The sequence below is a fragment of the Lithobates pipiens genome, unplaced genomic scaffold (genome assembly GCF_037356315.1).
Source record: "Lithobates pipiens isolate NorthernLeopardFrog02 unplaced genomic scaffold, aLitPip1_a1.2 Scaffold_8, whole genome shotgun sequence".
Taxonomy (NCBI): Eukaryota; Metazoa; Chordata; class Amphibia; order Anura; family Ranidae; genus Lithobates; species Lithobates pipiens.
In genome coordinates, this window is record NW_027507903.1 from 305,400,191 (window position 1) to 305,419,206 (window position 19,016).

General features: G+C 38.4%; 1 protein-coding gene across 1 annotated transcript; it reads right to left on the bottom strand.

Moving 5' to 3' along the window:
• Positions 1–383: 383 nt before the first annotated feature.
• LOC143963100 (uncharacterized) lies at positions 384–17,417 on the bottom strand. Its single transcript, XM_077472664.1, has 10 exons — positions 17,251–17,417; positions 12,194–12,282; positions 10,973–11,035; positions 9,034–9,090; positions 7,457–7,507; positions 6,680–6,745; positions 4,592–4,642; positions 2,547–2,579; positions 965–1,071; positions 384–542 (listed from the first exon to the last, which is right to left on the bottom strand). Exons 1-9 carry the CDS (start codon positions 17,297–17,299, stop codon positions 982–984), a joined length of 549 nt encoding a protein of 182 aa, XP_077328790.1. The 5' UTR covers positions 17,300–17,417; the 3' UTR covers positions 384–542; positions 965–981.
• Between the last annotated feature and the right edge of the window lie 1,599 nt (positions 17,418–19,016).

Consider the following 19,016-nt stretch of genomic DNA (forward strand, 5'->3'; position numbering starts at 1 on the left):
GAACGGGTGAACACCCGATGTTAGGGTCGACCTTATGTTTGACCCAAACATTGAGCTCATCATTAGTCCCCATATGGATGCAGTAAGTTTGTACACAAATTTATTCGATTTACTGGTGTGACAAGTTTAATTTACCTGGGTTTTTTATCCTTTCCTCATCCCTTGTCAAACCCAAGTTACACATCTGCTTAGTTGACATAGGCTTGTCTTTCTTTCTTTATCCCTGGCCTGTGTATAACTCCACTATCAGCCCATAGCCTCTGCCTTTGCTTGTGTACGATTTCCAATAAATATTTTTTCTGTCATATATCTCCCTATTATTTTTTGTAATTTTCTACCTTAAAACTTTGTCTATTTCTAAAAAATAAATACAAAAGAAATACTTTTTAATGAGAATGTATTTTATTAGATAGAAAGTGAACTAAGTACATAATCAAATGTCAATAGTTACAGAATAATAGATATATGCCAGCATACAGCAAAATAAAGATCACTACCAATAAGTCTTGTTTTTTTTAAACAACCTCCAATTTTAGACATCCCTGAAAGAAAAAAAAAATCAAAAAAATTATTTTCTTTAAATGTACTTATGCTGTACAATAAACAAAAATCACATTTCTGTTTTTTTTGTTTTTTTTCATGTGTTACCATTATATATGTTTCCCAGTCAAGTTAAAAAAAATAAAATATCAGGTATAGTTAGTGGTAGTCACAATAACCTGGACTAGTTTAGAATGGTTGAAGCTATTTCACAACACATCCAAGCAGCTTTCTTCGTTCAAACATGTCAGTGTCAGTAATAAACGCATTTCATTATATTATTACTATTATTAATACTATTCATGACTTGCATATAGTAGTAGCAAAAAAATTATTATATACAATTTTAAATAATCGTCATTCATCTTCACATGATAAATATTGTTTAGTGACATATTATTAAAGATAAACTGTTGGCACTTACAAAATGAATTTGTTTCCTTAAAGGACGCCAATAATTTTGCCTTTGCCTTTGCCCCCAACACCAAGCTGACTTGTTAAGCCTGTGACGATTTCCAGATCCAGCCCTTTCTAAAGAAGAGGCAGTATTGTTTAATTAGAATCCATTTTGAATTGGTTTAATTATAACATAAGAATCATTAATTAACTAATAACTAATCTCAACTGATATTTAAATCATGAATATACAAAACAGGTAGTAGGCTGAATTACCCATTGGTTACACAGCAACAAAGTGCCAGGCTGCCAAAGTTTCTGTTACATCAGAGGGGGGCAGGGTCACACACAGGTCATTGGGGAAGCCAGGCTTTCCCCTTGCATCAGAGGGGGTCAGGGTCAGGTGACGGGTGGCCCTGCCCTCCTCATATAAGAAATGTCAGGCTGCCGGGATCCCGCAGTGTCTCCGCCAGTGGAGACAGAGGATGGATGGACTGCACTGTGCTGGAGGGAGAGATCACCCGTCGCTGGATCAGAGCAGCCATCGCTGGACTCCAGAGAGATGATCATCCGTCGCTGGATAGCAAGAGTGGATTACCACCACTGGAATCTTTTTTCAATTTTTTTTATTTTTAATAAAGGACTTTTTCAACGGTGTGTGTGTCTTTTTTAACATTCTTATACACTTTCTTTGTGAAATGGTAGGGGTAATTTTGTACCCCCTTACCATTTCAAACAGGGGGGCGGGATCTGGGGGGACCCTTGTTAAAGGGGGCTTCCAGATCCTGATGAGCCCCCCACCCGCAAACCCCCACAACAACCGGCCAGGATTGTGGGGATGAGGCCCTTGTCCTCATCAACATGGGGACAAGGTGCTTTGAGGGGTCACAGACCCCCAAAGCATCCTCCCAATGTTGAGGGCATGTGACCTGGTACGGTTCAGTTGGGTGGGCGCTCTCTCGTCCCACCCTCTTTTCCTGCCGCCTGCTAGTTTGCGTGCTCGGATAAAGGGTCTGGTATGTATTTTTAGGGGGAACCCCACGTAATTTTTTTTTTACATTTGACGGGAATTTGGGGGAACCCCGTGCTTTTTTTTTTTTTATCAATGACTTCAAATGACTGTTCTCTGTATTACGGGGAGCCGGCAATTCATTATAGTCGCGAGTGATTTTAATGACTTTTTTTCCTGCAGAAATGACGCTTTGTGCAGGGACAGTTCTAAGCACGGGAAACATGCGCCACTTCACAGGCATACTATAGACACCCCCAGGTACGAAATTTAAAGGAATATTACACTTTTATTGTTTCACTTTAAGCATGATCAAAATCAATGCTCCCGAAAAAACGGCCGTTTTTAAAACTTTTTTTTGCATTGATACATGTCCCCTGTGGCAGGACCCGGGTCCCCAAACACTTTTTAGGACAATAACTTGCATATTAGCCTTTGAGTTCACACAAAGTTTAAGTCTGTTCGCAGGTTCTGGCGCAAACCGAACCGGGGGGTGTTTGGCTCATCCTTAGTCCCTAGCCTGTGTGCCTATTGCTATTTACGAAATATATATATGTCTAATAATTTTTCTCACATCATTAAAAATAAATAAATAACTTACAAGGGCTTCACTCAGCTTTATGAGAACGTCACCCTAGAGGGAAATAATTATAAATTAAAATGTAGCCACGCACAAATATATTTCTATAAGCACACAACAGGATTGCAGTTTACACAGTCATCCAAAGGTGAAATCATTCAACACTCAAAACAACTAGAGTCAGTAGAGTAAGCAAATTTAGGTAAAAAAGGTGATGCTGTGTTCAACTTGAATACCGATCATGTGTTGTGGAAGTTTTTAAAAAAGTTTCTCACTTGCTTATGATATATTATGCAAAGCAAACTTAGCTTCATCTTTTTATCATTAACATTTACTTTGCTGGGTGAAAAGCCTCTGCTTTGGTCAGTCAAACCCAGTGTTTCTGTATATATTTTTTTCAATGACTTGACTAACAGAATCAAAATGAGCTAATAAAAACTCTCTGGGGTTAGTTCACCAAAAGAGCAGAAAATGTTTATTTTGCAAAGTAAATATTCACTTAGTTGAGTGTATTTGTATGAAAACTTACTTACCTAAAAAAGGTATTTAAAAAAAATCGTAATCAATAAAAATAATACTTTTGTGTGCCCATGGATTGAAGTTAAGACATGCCCACAATAGTCAGTAAGCTAATAAAACATTTACTTTGCAAATTAAATTATTTCTATTGTTTAGTTATCTACTTGGTTACTACCGTATGCCTTTAAACAGCTAAGTGCTGGATGCTAATTTCTGCAGCATCATTTATAAATGGCACAGCAAAAAAAATAAAAAATCAGGTAGCCAGTACGCCAATTTATGACTGTGAGTTGAGCTATCACAGATGTAAGCATTGTAGTGTTTTCATCTGTGTTCCCTACATTTTCCTCTCACAACTGAGGATAGGGAGGAAAGGGGAACTAATAAATGAGTCACTTATTAGTTCCTGATAACTGTACAGATCAAGGCAGCAGCAGATGCAAGTAACATTTTTTTTTTACCCCCATACAGTGCATCTGATGTCCATACCGTGTCTCCCTGTATATGAACCCTATACCTCCCTTATCCACACATCTGCACATGAACTCCATCTTCTCTATCCTCCCACTGCATGTGATGTGTACATTACCCCTTTACCACCTCCTCTATGCATGACCTGAATGCACTATATTTAGTGCACCATTACCACTCAATGTGGCAAAACAAAGAGACCACCTTGGGGTACTTAACTTTCTAAAAAGGAGTAATTTTGAAGTGTTCAAATTATCCTAACTTTTTTATTTTACAAGAAAGTAAGGGAAACTTCTTGTTTTAAATGTTAGTCTTTTTACATATATAGTTAATAAAAACTACCAAAAGAAATCTCTGACCAAAAAAAAAAAATGATATCTATCTATCTATATATATATATATATATATATATATATATATATATATATATATATATATATATATATATATATATATATATATATATATATATATATATATATATATATATATATATATTTATTTATTTATATATATATATATATATATATATATATATATTTATTTGGGTATGGTGTACACCCGTGCATCCTGGTGCGTTGCCCGTCAATTTCAATAGCACCCCAAACACGCCGTGATCTTCCCACGATTCATCGGGTGACAATCAGAACAGAGTTGTGGGATGCCTGTCGCCCAAAAGAAGTACATGAGCTTCTTTTGGGCAAATGGCATTAGGCGTTTGTATTTGCACGTTTTTACCACGATTATCGCCCCCCCCCCCCCCCCCCCCCCGTATGCCAAGATGTGAATGGAGCTTAAGATATATGATGAGATAACACTTTCTACAATATGGCAACATGGAAACCTGTCTCCCAAAAGAAGTACATGAGCCTCTTTTGGGAAAATGGTGTCCGCCGTTTGTATTTGTGCTTTTTACCGCGATTATCGCCCCCATATGCCAAGATGTGAACAGAACCTAAGATATATGATTAAATAACATTTTCTACAACATGGCAAAACATAACACTATCATTCCACTGGTTTATTTACAGAATACATGCTAAAAAATTTAGATTGTATAATAAAATGTATCTTACTGCCAGTTGGCATAGGAACTCAAACAGCTTTTCGGTTAATTTAAGGTCCTCCTATAAAATTCATAAAAAAATAAAACACATTGGTTTATTACAATACAAGTACAGATTACTAAAACAAATTGCAAGAATTTGCCATACTTAACATTTGGTTACCTTTGGAAAAGGCATACGAAGCAATATTCATATACAGTATATATAGTCAACACAAGAAGCATGCAAAAATATAAAATGATGATTATGAATTAGTTCTATATGGACCCTACTAAAAACGATTAATAAAACTGAATGGTGGGGGGCATGGCCTGCTACAGAGATGGATAGCAGCTTGATCTGAGAGTTCCTGCTGCCACAGGGATCCCACGGCATATAGAGACCCTCCGGGACACAGATTCATCCGCTTCTCCAGGTGATCCGGTCCCAGGACATCCGGGGAAGATGACCAGGAAAAGAAAGGAGCAACGGAAGCCGCAGAGATTGACAGACTTTTTTATTAAAAGGCAGCATGGAGGTAGGCAAGATGGCGGTGGCCTGGCATCTACACCAGTGGCCCGAGTCCAAACTAACACAAATTCAGGGGCATCCTCACATAATAGTGGCTCCCCAGACAGTGCCAAGTCCTACCCTTCCTTCCCAGCATACTGCAGCCCGGACAGAGCAAAATTCAGGCTTGATTGAGCTGGATGCAGCCTGGCACCTATCCCTATCAAGGATTCAGGGAATGACACGAGGGAGCTGCCTAATTCTATTGAATCATTCCCAACCACACATCAACCAGTGATAGACACTGTTCTCAAAGACATGCTTCTTCCCCTCAGAAGCTCCTTACAGGCATATATGCACAAATTTAACACCATATTCATGCTGTAGAATCCTGAGTGGAGCATATAGAACACAATATGGGAGAATATGCTTCCACCATTAATGACCTGGTGGATTACACGGAGGAGAAAGAGGGGGATACTGAGTGGATGATGGCTAAAATGCAAGACATGCAAAGCAGGTAGATCCAGAATGAATAAAAACACAAAAAAGAAAGGGATGGGATTATAAAGTAACACCAGACTAAATTAATAGGTGCCTGGAGGCCTTGTATTAACCATAAGGGCAACCTATATTTTGTAGGGAGAAGACACGTCAAAGGGCTGTCTTTTTTATGTAAAAGAGTATACATGGAGACTAAGAGAGAGAAGCAGTTAGTGATGATTAGAGATGTAAAGCAGGAAGAAAGTCCAGAAAGAAGAGTCTGAAGGGAAGGGAGAAAAATAAAAAAATAAGGTGGGGGACTGAAACTAACTGAAAGAATACCTGGTGGGATTGGCCCATGATACTCCTGTTAAGAGGAGGAATGGTTCCCTAGCTACTTACTTGATGTGGTGGAGCCACTGACAGGAGTGAACATGAAGCATCTTGTTTACCACCTCTTTGCAGAGGATAGATCGAATGCTGCAGTCTATGAGCTGCAGTCATCCCAAATTTTTCCTTAAAACCAGATAAGCCAACCATTTGAATGCCTAGAGATTCATTTTTACACAAATTCTTACACTATGCCAGTGCACAGTGTTCTTATTTGCGGTATGGTCATCTAATTGCTTAGCTCTATAATGGAAGTGTTATGAAAAACCTTAGGTTTTCAAAATGGCCCTTTGTGTATCACCTCTTAAAAATAAAGAAATAGATGCCCTTGATTAAATATTACTGATAGGTTTTACACTTTTGCAATGCTTACCAATTGCAAATTGAAATGGTTTATTGGGGATTTTCCCCAAAGGAAGCTAAGCCTACCTACAAAGTTCATAAAACAACACAGTGAGGACCACCACACTGTAAAAGTTCTGGGAACCCACTTGATGGATTTTTTCTTAGGAGTTTAGGCTTCCTCATCAGCATGGATTGACATTATAGGCTACATTTATAGTGAAGTAATATGGGGACCATGTAACTGTATTGAGGTATTTGGTTCAATACAAAATTAAATTCAATGTTCAATGAAAAATGTAAGAAATTATTTTTCAATAAACTGTAGCAATTGCTTCACTCTGTTGAGCAGCTTTACATAGCATTATAATTATTTTGATACTTGCAACTTACCGCACAGCTTAGAACTTGCTTAACAATTTTATGACACACTTCTCCAAGTTTGTCACCAACGTTTTCCTATCAAAGATATAAATGTTAGTATATTTCATGGTATGTACAGTGTATGTCTACTCATTATATGATGAGAAGTTAATAGTATTGAAAATAGAGGTGCCTAGAGACATAAGAGATTGTTTGCCTGGTCTGATGGTTTATGATAAGATCGGGGACCATTTGACCCTTCTTGACATGTCCCATTAAAGATAGCATACTTAGAGGACAAAACAATCACCATATTTTCTCTCACATTAAGCCACGCCTCAAGTGTTTGCTCCACTACAGATCTACAAATGTTTACTGTTTAATGTACATATTTACACAATGACCAATTGTTTAAAACACCATTTGAGGTTGTGCATGCATGGCTGGCTGACATCTAAAATCTGCACATAAGTATTTTTTCAGTACTTTCTGCTGTGCCTTTTTTTAGGCCTGTTTGTAGAGAAGAATGTGATTTTCACTCTGTGATTGGCCTAGCCATGTCACATGAGTGGTGGGGAGAGTCCCGATCCCTCTGTAATGGCCTATTAAAACAAGTTTGAAACTTATATAAAACTTTTTTTTTTTGGCAGCTGAACCAAGTAGCTGATGAATAAACAAAATAAGAGTATGCAAATGGGGGGTTGTGATTAGGCGAACCAATTGTTGTATTGGCAGTGTAAGAAATTATATACAACAGTCAAGTGTATTGTGAAATGATATGATCATCTCCATCAAAATATGTTTTACCAAGACGTCTTCTATGTTCAGAAGCTGATCCACACCACATCCAGCATCTTTCTGTTAAGATATGATAAAATACCATATTAAAGAGGAAGTAAACTGCAGTGTTATTTATTTATTTTTTCTGACCTGCAAAGTAAAGGCATAATATGAAACTTACCTGCAAAAGAAGCGTTCCACCTATGCGGTGTTACCGCTGGAGGATGCATCCATCTTCATCCGTCTTCCTTCCGGGTGCGCGGACTCGTCATCCTTCCGGGTGAGCTGTGTGACTAGCCCAAGCTGCCTAACGTCACTCCTAGCATGTGCACAGGAGCTGCCGGTCATGGCATAGGGCTCTGAAAGAACGGCATGGGTGGCTGTTCCTTCAGATCGTGTGCGTAGATGATGTAATTGGCTACATATACAGTAAATATCTCCTAAATGGTGCATGTTTAGGAGATATTTAGAGTAGCTATAGATGAGCCTGATTATAGGCTTACCTATAGGTACAATTAATCTATGTGAGTTAACAACCACTTTGCTGCAACAATCAGCAATTAAAACGAGTAATTGTGAAAAATTGTCCTGCATTAAGCCATGTATCCAATAGTTATTATTTATTTATTTAATTACCTATTGTGGAAAAGCAACAGATGAGATTGTATTTATTGTTTCTGGTTTCAACTTTATTTACCCTACTTTTCTTAAAACCTAACCCTTCTTCTAAAAAATCCCCATAATCTATTGATGTAATTATTCTGTTAGCAAATACTAAGCTATACTTAGGGCTACAGGCAGCTCTCCTGTGCAGGGCCCGGACCCCATCAGTTCAACAGGGGGCCCAGGCACCTTACAAGCAGAATGGCTGGCTGTATTGCTTTATTGCTAAATTCAATTCCCCTGTGACTCCCCTTGCAGCATAGCCAGCTTCTCCTCCTCTCCCTCACATAGGTACTCTGGCCATGTGAATGAGGAGTCAGTCCATGTGACTGGAGTTGCCTATTACTCTATGGAGACGCAGCAACTGTAAATGCAGGAATAACTCAGTGGCCCTGAATGGACAATGTCTGTGTTCAGGGCCGTACACTTGCACCCAGACACCTGTCAAATTATGACCTGTGGCTGTGTTCATACAACTGCTGCATCCCCATAGCATAACATAGGCTTGCACAAAGCTACAGGCAGCTCCAGCCACATAAACAAACCACTAGTTAAAACTGTACAGGCCACAGTGCCCATGTGACCAATCCAAAAGATCTCATTCACATAGATCTTGATTTATTAACTCAGTACAGTCTTATCACTTTGCATGAATTGTGTATCTTATGCTGTGTTTGTGTCCACTAATAATGATTTTAGTAAATTTTTTGTGAAAATATTGTTTTGATTCTATTTGGTGGTGATGGAGGGGTTAGGTAGCCTGAACAGGGCCCTGTGATTTCTAACAGCAGCCCTGGCTATATTGCTTTAAAAGGAAGCTATCTGAGTGAAATATATAAATTGCCATTGCTGCCTTCTTGCTGATAATACTTTTTTCCCAGCACAGTTATCTTAAAAAATAAATAAAAAAAAGTTTTAAGGAAATAACAGAAGCATCTTACCAGAAGTTGGTGGAATGCAGTGAGGAACTTGCGATATAACTCTGCATTGTTCGTTTTCTGTTACAGAATGACAATTCTTACATAACCGTTTTTAGAGCAAACACATGTTATAAAAAAATGCACAGCATTGAGCAAAGACAAATGTAATATCCCTCTTCTGATTGATTGATTGATATAAATAGATATGTATTTGTAATTATGTAGCATGATGGCTGGGTTTAAGCTAGCCAAGTCAGTTGTATCACTTCTCTCTGCTCTACTTAAAATATTGGATGATGGAAGTCAGCAAAGCTTCACCCCATTCAGTAATCTAAGTTAAAATTCCTTTGAAAAGTAAACAGCCTATTTGTCTTTTGTAAAATAAACCCACAGAGTATCTGTCTTACTGTATCTGCATTTGGAATTTTGTCCCTCCAGTCCTGTGATTTACTCAGCCCTGCTACACATACTGCCTTTAAGCAACATAGCTTTGTCACCTTCCTTCCACCGGCTTGTGATTGGACTTTAAAAACAGTAACAGTCTGATGGGGTATGTCTGTGCTGTCACCTTCTGTCAGCACATATGGGTGTAGGGCAATCATTGGCTTCCTGGACTGTCTCTCCCAATCCCCACAGGGGGATTACTTGAGTAACGTTTAGATATTTACACTAGTTGCATTTAAAATACCTTTAATAATTTTTAATAAATAACTGCATTCATTGGTGTATTTATATACCTGACCAAGAATGGTGGCACAGATAGGTTGTTTTAAAGCCAATCAAGCCAATCAAGGGGCTTTAAAATCAGCCAAAAGCCAATCACCAACCAATCATTAATAACTGCTAGGGCAAGTGCATACAAATGTATCTGATTTGTTAGGAATCACTAATTGTCCTTATTTGTAAATGGAGTCAACAGTTACTTCCCAAACTCTTTGCCTTTTGATAATACCAAATCACTTTTTCCTACTTACGATTACATCAGCTATTTTTTTTTTTCTGTCTATCTTAACAAATCATTATTATTATTATTATTATTATTACTGATATTTTTAAAAATGGCAGTTTCATTTTAATAAACAAATGAAATACATATATTTTGTAGGTTTTCATAAATAAAGGAAAATACTAAATATTTGTAGTATCCTAGTGATATTCTTATTGCAGCTTTTAGTTTATTAGCACAACTGCAAAACTTTGCATCAAGATATAATTGCCTAAAATAAAATAAAGTAAGGGGTTACATTGTAGATGCTTTTTTTTTTTTTGCAATGTGTTTGAGTTATTCATTCCATCATTTAGGGTTCCCCTTTTGAAGTTTGGGAAAGCGCTTCTTATATTGTGCAGCAACAGCCATGATTGAGAAGTACATAAAATAGCAAAGATGACAAAATTGAGTCAGGCTTGTGCACATTTAAATGGGTATAATAAGATGATTTTTTAAAACAAAAACTGGAAAGTGCAAAATCTGGTGCAGCTCTGCATAGAAACCAATCAGTTTCCATTTTTTTTTGTCAATCTTGATTGAACAAGCTGAAGTTCGAAGCTGATTGGCTATCGTGCACACCTGCACCAGATTTTTCACTGTCCAGTTTTAGTAAATCATCCCCTGTGTGTGGCCTGCAAAGCAGTAAAGATTCACTGGCAAGAAATCAATATACACATATGGAGGGGGAAAAGAGTTCTGTAGTCCAGCAGTCAGTCCCTGACATATACTTTTTCCAGGATGAGCACATTAAAAAGAAAGTACAGTATATGCCTTTCGCTAGTTCTAAGCTCCTCACTGAAGATCAGGTTTAAGATAACTTGAAGCAGTTATATGTTTCCTTAATCCTAATGATACTGATAACTTTTATTATTATTATTATTGCTAATATTATTATTCAATATGCAGTGTATTTTGAAATTATATTTCTTAATGGTCAGTGTACCGTAACAGAAAAAAAAAAAAAACCCTTACCTCAGCTTGCGAAAACCAGCACAACATTTCCTGGAGTCTGATAAGAGTGTCGGGGAGAGAACTCTGTAAATATATAAAATGATTTATTTTAATGCATTTTGCTGAATGGCATGATAGAAGTTATATAACAATACTGACACTTTGATCTATATTCTGCCAAATTAAAAAACTGTTTTCAATGAGGTTTCACATCATTGAAACGCATGCACTAGTTTCATTCGATTTCACCTGAATGGAAGATGATATACGTGTAATACACTTCAGCCAAAAATAACAAGACAAAGTCAATAACCCATTAAAATAAAAAAATAAAAAACAGCTTTTGTTGTGTTATTCACCTTCAATCCAGAAATGTCCCCATAGAACTGTTTTGCCACTAGATGTCCACAGTCTGATGGCCAGCATCACTTAACATTGGGCATTGGACAGTAAATGGAGAAGCAGCACAGTGTTAAACTCATCTGTTTGTTGCTTAATCTTTCTATCAGCATGCTTCTTGTTAAAGAGTAGGTCCAGCCCCCCCCCCCCCCCCCCAACGTACAAATTAAAAGTCAGCAGCTACAAATACTGCAGCTGCTGACTTTTTATATATGCCATTCCTTCTAAGGGAATCCGGCAGTGAAGCCTTTCGACTTCACTCCCTACAGCCCATTCCCTACTCCTTTCTAATTGGTCCGATGGGCTGGGTCTTCATCTTTTTCTGATCCTCTACAGTGGTGGGTGGTCCCCAGTGATGCAGAGAACAGCACTATGTGATGATGTTACCACCAATCTCTGCATCATTATACATGAGTTCAGGGCACCTTGGTAGGTGATTCATGATGCTCTGCTCTCACAGGTTACCTTCAGTCTTTCAGGCTAAATACCTGGGTGTCATTTAGTCCACAAGACTGAGATGTCCTGTGGGGGGCTGCAACAGATAAGGAGGTAAATATTGCAGCAAGAGCTGATTTTTTTTTTTTAACTCTGGTTGGGTAACTGTTTAAAAGGTGCGTAAAGTTGGACTTTAAGCAGATGCATACTGAAAGTTGAACTGACACAGGAAGTCAGTCAACAAGTGATTATTTTTCTCATAAAGATTTATTGATTGTGAATTTAATAGAACTATTGATTTTTAACTGTAGCTATTAACACAGATATCTTTGGGTATTATCTTAATTTTGGCATTATCAAACAGCCAACCAACCAAGCCATTTCTCATACGATCTTAATCTGACATACCTTTAATAATCTTACTATGCAGTCAGGTGAAACGGGACTGGGAGCAGGGTGAGTATGTTTTCCATGAGTTTTAGAAGCAGCAGGGATGTCTGCAAAACAAATAGATAATGACAAGGATAAGGGTGATGTCATTTTCATTATTATTATTATTATAATTATTACTGCTATTTCACATTTCTATTTTGTGCTATTGTTAATTTAGAGCTCAATTAAATCCTCCTAATAAATTATGTAAATAACAAGTGTGCAAGCCTCACTTTTTTTGTTTGTTTGTAAAGCTGATACAGCTGTCTTAAAACTGTCTCTCACCCATAGTTTTCATAGAAGAACTTATACAGTCTGTGAGACTTTCTGCAGCAGTCTTCCATGTCCCCTGTGAGTTTAAGCTAAAGTTGTACAATTAGCAAAGCTCACACTTCCTGCTGATTGGAGATATCTAACTGTTTCACAGGGGGTGTATTGGACCTCTGCAGAGAGACATCTGCTCTTGCACAGTCCTGCTCTGCAGACCACTGATGGGGGACAGACTGTTTATGAGAGCTGGAGGTGCTTTGTAAACAAAAGCTTTAAGCACTTGCATTTCTTATGTACCCTTATTGTGTTGACATAATTAAACAGGAAGGTTCAACTGGGCTTTATGGTAAATGATAAGCAAAAGCAATTTATTATTACTGCATGCTTCTGTAGATTTATTAGTCTTGAATGCAGTATGCCAAGGACAATATTTTCCCCTATTAGTAACTAGGGATGAGCTTCGAGTTCAAGTCGAACTCATGTTCTACTCGAACATTGCCTGTTCGCCTGTTCAGCGAACAGTGAACAATTTGGGCTGTTCGCAGCAAATTCGAAAAGCCGGAACACCCTATACAAGTCTATGGGAGAAATCTAAAGTGCTAATTTTAAAGGGTAATATGCAGGTTACTGTCCTAAAAAGTGTTTGGGGACCCGTGTCCTGCCCCAGGGGACATGGATCAATGCAAAAAAAAGTTTTAAAAACTGCCGTTTTTTCAGGAGCAGTGATTTTAATAATGATTAAAGTGAAACAATAAAAGTGTAATATTCCTTTAAATTTCGTAGCTGGGGGTATCTATAGTATGCCTGTGAAGGGGCGCATGTTTCTGGTGCTTAGAACTGTCCCTGCACAAAGTGTCATTTGTGCAGGAAAAAAAGTATTTTAAAATCACTTGCGGCTATTGTCGGGTCCCGTAATACAGAGAAAACTCAATGAGTGTTCTCTGCATTAGCCGACAATTCATTCATTCATTGATAAAAAAAAAAAAAAAAAAAAAAGCGTGGGGGTTCCCCTAAATTAAATTACCAGGCCCTTCATGTCTGACATGGATATTAAGAGGAACCCCGTGTCAAATTTAAAAAAAAAAATTACGTGGGGGTCCCCCTAAATATCCATGACCAGACCCTTCAGGTCTGATATGGATATTAAGGGGAACCCCGCATTAAATTTAAAAAAAAATTGACGTGGGGGTCCCCCTAAAAATCCATATCAGACCCTTTATCCGAGCACGCAACCTGGCAGGCCGCAGGAAAAGAGGGGGGGACAAGAGAGCGGCCCCCCCTCCCTCCTGAACCGTACCAGGCCACATACCCTCAACATTGGGAGGATGCTTTGGGGGTCTGTGACCCCTCAAAGCACCTTGTCCCCATGTTGATGAGGACAAGGGCCTCATCCTCACAACCCTGGCCGTTGGTTGTGAGGGTCTACGGGCGGGGGGCTTATCAGAATCTGGAAGCCCCCTTTAACAAGGGGACCCCCAGATCCCGGCCCCCCTGTTTGAAATGGTAAGGGGGTACAAAAGTACCCCTACCATTTCACAAAGAAAGTGTCAAAATGGTTAAATAAGACAAACACACTTTTGAAAAATTCCTTTATTAAAAATAAAAAAAATAAAAAAAGATTCCAGCGGTGCTAATCCACTCTTGCTATCCAGCGACGGGTCTCCGGGGTCCAGTGATGGATGATCATATCCAGCGACGGGGGATCTCTCAGTCCAGCGCTGTCCATACATCCTTATTCTGTCTCCACTCCGGAGACACTGCGGGGATCCCAGCGCTGACGTTTCTTATATTGGGAGGGCAGGGCCACCCTTCACCTGACCCCGCCCCCTCTGACGCTGGTGAAGGGAGCCAGGGGTTCCCCAGTGACGTGTGGGTGACCCCGCCCCCTCTGATGTAACGAAAACCTGCGTTACATCAGAGGGGGCGGGGTCACCCCCACGTCACTGGGGAACCCCTGGCTTCCCTCTCCAGCGTCAGAGGGGCGGGGTCAGGTGACGGGTGGCCCCGCCCTCCTAATATAAGAAACGTCAGCGCTGGGATCTCTGCAGTGTCTCCGGAGTGGAGACAGAAGAAGGATGTATGGACAGCGCTGGACTGAGAGATCCCCCGTCGCTGGATATGATCATCCATCGCTGGACCCCGGAGACCCGTCGCTGGATAGCAAGAGTGGATTAGCACCGCTGGAATCTTTTTTTTATTTTTAATAAAGGAATTTTTCAAAAGTGTGTTTGTCTTATTTAACCATTTTGACACTTTCTTTGTGAAATGGTAGGGGTACTTTTGTACCCCCTTACCATTTCAAACAGGGGGGGACGGGATCTGGGGGTCCCATTGTTAAAGGGGGCTTCCAGATTTTGATAAGCCCCCCGCCCGCAGACCCTCACAACCAACGGCCAGGGTTGTGAGGATGAGGCCCTTGTCCTCATCAACATGGGGACAAGGTGCTTTGAGGGGTCACAGACCCCCAAAGCATCCTCCCAATGTTGAGGGTATGTGGCCTGGTACGGTTCAGGAGGGAGGGGGGCTGCTCTCTCGTCCCCCCTCTTTTCCTGCGGCCTGCCATGTTGCGTGCTCGGATAAAGGGTCTGATATGGATTTTTAGGGGGACCCCACGTAAAAAATTTTTTAAATTTGATGCGGGGTTCCCCTTAATATCCATATCAGACCTGAAGGGTCTGGTTATGGATATTTAGGGGGACCCCCACGTCAATTTTTTTTCTTTAATTTGACACGGGGTTCCTCTTAATATCCATGTCAGACCTGAAGGGCCTGGTAATTGAATTTAGGGCAACCCCCACGCTTTTTTTTATTTTTATTTTTTTATCAATGAATGAATGAATTGTCGGCTAATGCAGAGAACACTCATTGAGTGTTCTCTGTATTACGGGACCCGACAATAGCCGCAAGTGATTTTAAAAGACTTTTTTTCCTGCACAAATGACACTTTGTGCAGGGACAGTTCTAAGCACCAGAAACATGCGCCCCTTCACAGGCATACTATAGATACCCCCAGCTACGAAATTTAAAGGAATATTACACTTCTATTGTTTCACTTTAACACTTTTTAGGACAGTAACCTGCATATTACCCTTTAAAATTAGCACTTTAGATTGTGAACGTTCGAGTCCCATAGACTTTAATAGGGTTCTAAAGTTCACACGAAGTTTAGGTCTGTTCGCAGGTTCTGGTGCGAACCAAACAGGGGGGTGTTCGGCTCATCCCTATTAGTAACCTATATTTTCAAATAAATCTGCATTGGAAAACATTAATTCATAAAAAAACACTCCGTTTTCCATTAATTGTGAAGCACAATCCCTCATAGATACTATTCAAAGCACTTAGCTTTTAAATAATTGTAAAGTACAACCCCCAAAAGATTTGCAAGGTTAACAAATGATTGTGCATCATGTATATTATTAGTACTGTTTACTTAACATCAACAGGCTAGATGGGCATTGTTGTAATGCATTCTTCTCTGGCACCTGGGTTAGATATACCATTTGTGAAGACTGAGCAACTGTACAAAGGTTTCTGAAACTTAGGGCCTCTTCTATGAGATTTGGATCTGGTGTCTCCTCCTGTCTAGAAAGGTGAGGCATGGAAATCATTCTTCATATTCTCCAACTGTGTTCCTGGTTTGCAATGACCAAATGTTGTAGCATAGCAAACACATTCATTACTGTCTAATGGGCACTGAGATATGCAGGAGACTTCTCCCATTTCCCCTTGTTCTAGAAGGAGTGCTACATTCTTCAACCCTAGTAGAATATTATGAGAGGGTTCTTGGTAGCAAAGGCTACTTTTCATATTCTATCTATCTATCTATTCACAATACATAAGAGTTTGTATATGGACAGTGTTTGAATGTGGGGCACCCTGGTGACTTTGTCCACCACTGTGTTGAACGGTTTGATAATGTCATATCAATGTGTAATCAAGCAACATCTGACCAGGGCCTTTCTCTTGCATTGAAATGCAAGTAAAGACTCTTACATCAAATGTTGTCCTTGAGAATGAGTTGTTTATATCCCCCAGCTGCCTTTTAGTATTGACACAATGGATATAATGCAGAAACACATTTAAAGAGAATCTAAACCATAGAAGCTGTTATCAGAAAAGTAAATCGAAAACAAAGAACTTGTCACTAACATTTCATGTAGGCTTCTACAGTTTTAGGTGTCAATACATGAATTGAATTTTACAAGAATGTGACATATCCAACAACTAGTTTAATGAAAATGATGTTACTTGCAGTAAATCATAACACATGCAAAGACATCTCTGATCTACACTCTATGTCAGTGATTTCTACAACCTTTAACTGGAATGGGGGTAGATGCATCCAAATGTATGCATAATAATGAATTAAACACGTTTTTATATTTTCAATAAAAGATATGCCTCACAAATAGTAGAGCATTGAATTTTCAGCGTTTACTAATGAATTATTTAGATTGAATTAACCAACTAATCTAGAATAATATTTTTACACAAATGAGAAACGTCAAATAATACTGTTATGAAGATCATCATAAAAACATATGAGATCTGACAATCTAATAATTTAAAACTAGAACATAATTGTTAAAAGTTAAAATCAGCAAAGATTAAATTATAATAAAATATTTTAGTTGAATAACTAAGACCGCTTATGCAATACATTCATTTCTAAAATCTGATCTTGGCACGTGGGTAACATCAAGTTAAACATAATTGTTAAAAGTTATTCTTAAGAGAAATATTTTAGATTCATTTTGGCTTACCAAAGCAACAGCTTAGCGCAACCAATAGAAAGACAACTGCTGTTTTCATGATGACAATGGGTTTGTGAGTTCTTGAGGAACACTTAGAGATTGCCACAAGATCTGATGAGCCAATGCTAAATTAGATGGTATTTATATTGTAGAAAGATGCTTATATCATCAGGTGACCTTTCACATGACATTTTGTCAGTACTTAAGGTTTCCAAGCCACAGCAAAGATTATTCTTAAATTACAATTTACCAAATGTTATGGAATCAATATTAATTTTGGCTTACCAAAGCAACAGCTTAAAATAACCCATAAAGAGCTAATTGCGGTTTTATGACAGTGGCTTTGTGGGTTCTTAATGTATACCTAGAGATTGCCAATTTTGCATTCATGTTGGTTTACCAAAGCAACATCTTAGAGTAACTAATAGAATGACAACTGCTGTTTTCATGGTGACAGTGGGTATTGGGGTTCTTGACGAATATGTAGGGATTGCCTTAGATTTGATAAACCAATATTAATATACATGATATTTTTTTGTTATTATTATTATAATATTAGGAAGAAGTAGTTATATCATCAGGTGACATTCCACATAACATTTTGTCAGCAGTGCACTTCTGAAAAGTTTCCAAGCCACACCACTTAGCAATGCCCGATTATCCTTACATTACTATTTACCAAATGTTATGGAATACATTGTGTTTATAGATCTGCAGCAATATAAATACATTATTTGTGATATTTACCATTCTACTTATTACATATGATCACATAGTGTAGTGCTTTTTTAAACTAAAATGAACAACTAAAACCACTTACAATTTTGGTAATTTGAGCCTCCCTGTGCCATTCAAAGCTTTAGTGAAAAGATGAGCTCTTTTAAAGGACTTAAAGCCAGGTACACACTATTAGATTTTTTTCAATCAACCAAGCAGCCATAGACTGAGTATAGCCTCAAATACAAAATATACGTAATACATATAACAGTACCATCATCCCAATTAATAATTGTCAAGAATTTGGAATTCTAAGGATATTGGGGCAGTTGCTGAGGCTGCTCCCTTGATATCCACACCCAAAAATGTTTGTTAAGGGGACTATTGCGGTACTAAATACAAGATTCACAGAAGACTTTATTATAAAAAAATTACAAATAATTTAATAAGGGCAAAAAAATGAAATCCATCAAAACATTCTATATTGCTAAAATCGTATACACCACAATTTAATAAACTACCGACGGGCAACCCCATAAGGTTTCTATTAAAGAGGGGTATAGAAACGTTTCCTCTACCGGTTTCACGGCAAACTGCTTCTTCAGGAGGTTAGTCTACAAAATAGATAAAAATATTTGCAAATAATCAAATAGCAGCGAATCATATAATGACATAACAGAAGATTTGCAATAATTTAAATAGTGAGGGGATCAGCTCACCCACAAAGGAGGAAGCAGTAGATCACAGGACCCATCGGTTTCCTCCCACGGCAGATGCGGGGGATTGTAAAGGACTCTTCAAATTTAAACAGATATATATGATATGAGAGTTAAAGTAAGATGAGACATTAACCTATACACACACCTAAAGAGCGATATATAGGTGGAAAGAGGTGAAAAATAGACTGTGCATAAGGGCTATAAAAAGAGCCTATTAAAAAGGGGGTGCTTAATTGTACATCCTAAGGTGTCCTAAACATACAAAAAAAATACCAAAAAACCTAACCAAGTTAGGAAGAAGAGGAGGAAAAAGAATTAAAGAATCTGGGGAAAAAGGGA